At 41.4% G+C, this 4,337-nt stretch overlaps 1 protein-coding gene across 1 annotated transcript in view; it reads right to left on the bottom strand.

Annotated features, from left to right (window-relative positions):
• Positions 1-580, bottom strand: part of LOC138945895 (potassium voltage-gated channel subfamily A member 7-like) — a 7,480-nt gene extending 6,900 nt beyond the window's left edge. Inside the window, exon 1 of the mRNA XM_070317415.1 lies at positions 70-580. Coding sequence (XP_070173516.1) covers positions 70-525 — 456 coding nt within the window. The 5' untranslated portion in view covers positions 526-580. The remainder of the gene's footprint in view (positions 1-69) is intronic.
• Positions 581-4,337: the final 3,757 nt, after the last annotated feature.

Raw genomic sequence — 4,337 nt, 5'->3', positions numbered from 1 at the left:
GTAGTCTTAAAGGTGGACATTGCTTGTGTTTGTCGTTGACACCCCACATTCGTTACTCATGAAACTTACCCTGGAAGCTCTGCAGAGGTTGGGTCTCTCCATGCTCAACCAGACTTTGTTCCATTTTGAAAGCTTCCCGATCGCAGCCTCAGTTTCGTAAGGATTTGTCAAAAACTCGTCAATCTCTTTTATTATTTCATCGTCCGCTTTATAAATGTCAACGTTCTTGAAACAACACGGGTGTATCAGTTCTACTGGAATTTCCCAGAAGTTCAATTCCTGTTCCACTGTATGACCACACATGTTCTGGGGAAGGTGGAGCTCTCCTTTGCGGTATAAGTCCAAAACGCTGTTCATAATTTCAGGGTTTCTGTCAAAGAAGAGTTCCCCTTTCTCCTCTTTGTCGCACGAAGTCTCTTTGGCGAGTCGGCCGAGTCTCGTGGTGGGCAGAGCGCACAGTGTGGCTGTGGTGGTCATGAAGATCTGACCACCAACATTGAGGGTCAATCGTCTGGAGGTATCCATTGTGTTCTCGCTATTTTCTGTGGTAGTCTGGGCCAGCCCCGGCTGAATGCGGCCAATCCTGAGGATCGACAGTCCGGAAAATTAATGTCAAATGATCTTTCAAGTGGAGAAAATTAAAGAGTTTTAATTCATCATCTGTAGACCTATTCAACTCATGCAGAATTAGTTTTGCAGTCGTTTTAAATAAACATCACTGCATGTATCCCAAAGTGTTAACGTTGAAGCAAAGTTTGCATGAGGTATAACGTGGGAGTAAATAAAACAACTTTAGTGCTTCCTAATCTGCGTAATGCCATAGTTTAGACAAGAGGTAAACATTTCTAGATACTAATTTGCAAATATTACTCGAGTGAGTTTTTCATTTGAATTACGGATCAACAGTAACACCTAATATAAAAAAAAAGTTATGCTCCTTAACTTGTTGCACTTAGGTTGAACCAATTGAGAGTTGTAACTGTAAAGGTTTTAATTGGTGTTTTTTTGTCTTGTTATTACCGTACTTTTAGTTTTAATGGGGTTAATGATCATTGCATTAAAGGTGCATCACTCTGTTATTTCACACAGACTGCTTTGAATTGGAGCCGTTAACGGGAGATCGGGGAGGGTACCCTCTATAATTTGTTTCAGTGGTGCAATCTTTCTAAAGAGAAAAAGGTTCTTTTGGCTAAAGTTCATAGGATTTTCTTATTTGAATGTCTTACCACCGGACAACCAAGATATCGATGCACCAAGCAGTCGTCTTTTGAATAACATTGTAATTTCTTTCATAATAAGGAGCGGTCTACGAGGTCAAAAGCTTTCTTGAAATCCAAGAATAAAGCTCCTGTTTCATTGGCCTTGTAAATTGCTGTTAGCTATTAGTTTCACCTAAAGAACTGAGGGCGGTGTGGCAGGAATGCTTAGAGCGAAAATCTAGACTGAAATGAATAAAACAAATTCATTAGTTCCATGTATTCCTGTACGTATTTTTGAATATATGCTTTTCCAAAACAGGTAAGACTGAAATTGGTCCAAAGTTGCTATGGTCCGTAAGATCCGTACTTTGTGAGAGTGGTACTATCTAGCACATTTTAAAATAGAAGGTTATGGACATAAGTCAGTGAATCAATTATGTTGGTGAAGCAAGATTCAGCAACCTGACTGAGAATCTTATAGGGACCCATTGCAATTTCATTCGCCATCTGTTCTATCAGTTTTCCAACCTCGTGGACAGTAATTAGTGAAATAAAAAAAAACATTTTGTTTTCAGCCAACTTTTTTTCCACATAATGTTGTTATTTTTCTAAAGAGACATCAGTATGAAAGGACTTATTCTGCGTGAGACAGGCTTTCAGTTTCTCTGCGAGCGAAATAAAAGTGTTGATTAAAATTTTGAGTTTTGAGTTATTTGAGATGGAAAATTGGTCGATAAATACCCTTTCAAATTGGGCTTGATTACGTTCACAGAAAAAAGGCAGACTCAACCAAATGTGTAATACTTCTATTAACGATAGCTGTAGGTCCTTTATCCTGTGATTTTGTCAATCTCAGAGAAATCTAAAAAGAAGAAAACAAAACCAGAATAATGATCGCTAAAAGTGGAGAGTACTATTTTAAACAGTGATCTTATCATCAGTATAACTTTGACCAATATGGGTTGGTGTATAATTCGTTTCTCCCCCGAGAAGGCTACGCTTGACATAGGTGGGGGATTGGGGGATCAGGTTCTAGGACCGAACATTCACATTTACATCAGAACTTGCCTGTGTTTTTTTCGTCTGGTGGCTTTCTTCTTTGTGTTCTGCCCGTCTGTCTCTTCTGATCTGAACAGTAGTGTGGCCGCCATTGTTGGTTTTCTGTGGTGTTGTCAGCCGAAGTATGACTACGGTTGACTTCCCCTCCAATGCAATCTTTCACGAAGATAGTTCGTTTTCGCCAAGCAGGGCTTCTAGTGATGCTCTTACAGCAGCTGGTAGTCCAGTAACTTCCCCTTTGCAGAAGAAATTGCAATTTTGAGCGACAAACGTCAGAACAGAAATGTCAGCCTCCTTGCTCGACGGCCACGTCATGTGAGCCGAGAGAGAGAGAGGGAGCGAGAGAGAGAATGATACACACACAGAGACACACAAAGAGAAATAAAAAAGAGATATGGGGAGAGAAACGGAGAGAGAGACACGCTGTGGTAGAGAGAATTAGAGAGAGAGAGGGAGACAGAAAGACATCGAGAAAGAGAGAGAGAGAGAAAGTGAGAGAGACAGAGAAAGTGAGAGAGACAGAGAGTGAGAGAGACAGAGAGTGTAACAGAGACAGAGAGGGTGCCTGTGTGAGACCACAGGCGGAAGGTATCGTTCACTGAACCACTACTTTCATATGAAAGTAGTGGTCCAGTGAACGATACCTTTCGCCTGTGGTGAGACAGACAGAGACAGACAGAGAAAGACGGACAGATAGACAGACAAATAGAGACAAGAGACAAACAGACAGAGAGTGAGGAAGTTTTCGTGCCAGCATTTTCAAAAGAGTAGCCTAATTTTCGAAGCACAAAAAAGTTTTACCCTGGCATCATTTTGAAGGTGATTTTGAGGGACTCGGGGCTCACACACGACATAGAAACGCCTTTGCAGTTCCAAGCCATGTGAAATGAACAGTGTGCGTACTTGTCACATAAACACTAATAATATTAGAATCAAACAGCATGATGTTAAACACCTTCTTACCTTGAAGACTATGACCAGTCTATTCGATCCTGACAAACTTGTCTTCTTTTGTTCATGAACGGAACACAATGGAGCTTTTAACATCAGACAGGGAGAGTCAGAATGGAATATCAAGGAAAGACGTCACTGAGTAAAAGACGTCACTAATAGTCCTCTTGCCAGCCTTATTGATCCCTCTTGTGAACCCGGAAATGTTGAGTACACCAAGAGGTTTTTGCAGAAATGTACATGTATGGGTCCCCAGGGCTGAGGTGCACGAAGCCAAAGTGGGTGACAACCAATGGGAGATCTGCCCAAGTCGGTCCGCTCCCTCCCGGTCGGGGTGCACGAAGCTTTTTTCCCAGGGTTGCGTACCGAATGGGAGGCTCCCGTTTGGACCAGCTAGCTAGCAGCCCCACTCAAAGAAGTTGGCACCCCAAAAAATGGCGACCGCCTTTTTCAAAATGACTTTCGGAGATTTTACAAAAACAACGCCCAAACGAAAAGGTAAAATGGTGCCTTCCGTTCGATTTCAAGTCATGCTTTTCACATTTCCAAGCAAGATAACCGCTGAGAGTGCAGAAACACCGCTGTTCGACTTTGAAATCTCGAATCGCAGACGACCTTCGCTTTCACAGTACAATCATAGCAGGTGAGGCAGTGTTACTCATTTCGATCAGCTCGTTTTCGTATTTTTTGTGCATTACGATCATGTATAATTATTGGAATCAAAGCAGGAATGACTAAGGCATGCAAATGCGTTGATTTTGTCGAAAGCTGTACAGTAGTTAGCTAGATTCTTTCTGTTGAGTTTGTTTGTATGACTGAATTTCGTCTTCAAAATCTTACCACTTCTGTGATTTTCATTGTTTGTTTAGCTCATCGGCAGGAAAATCGTCAGGCAAAATATCAATCTGTTGAATGATAACGTTAAGATAAGGGATGTTCAAACATGTATCTGCTTGCAAACACAAGCGCAAGGCCAGATCTATCTGCTTTATTGACTGCCAGATTTTCATTGAATCTTCAAACTGACTCGTTTGCAGACTCTCAAATTAGATCCAGTGTTTGTATTCTTAGATTCATGATTGACCATTCAGGCTGTTTACGATGATGACGTTGTGTTTGTTTATGCTG

This window comes from Littorina saxatilis, linkage group LG13 (genome assembly GCF_037325665.1).
Source record: "Littorina saxatilis isolate snail1 linkage group LG13, US_GU_Lsax_2.0, whole genome shotgun sequence".
Lineage (NCBI taxonomy): Eukaryota > Metazoa > Mollusca > Gastropoda > Littorinimorpha > Littorinidae > Littorina > Littorina saxatilis.
This window is presented reverse-complemented; position numbering and strand designations above follow the sequence as displayed.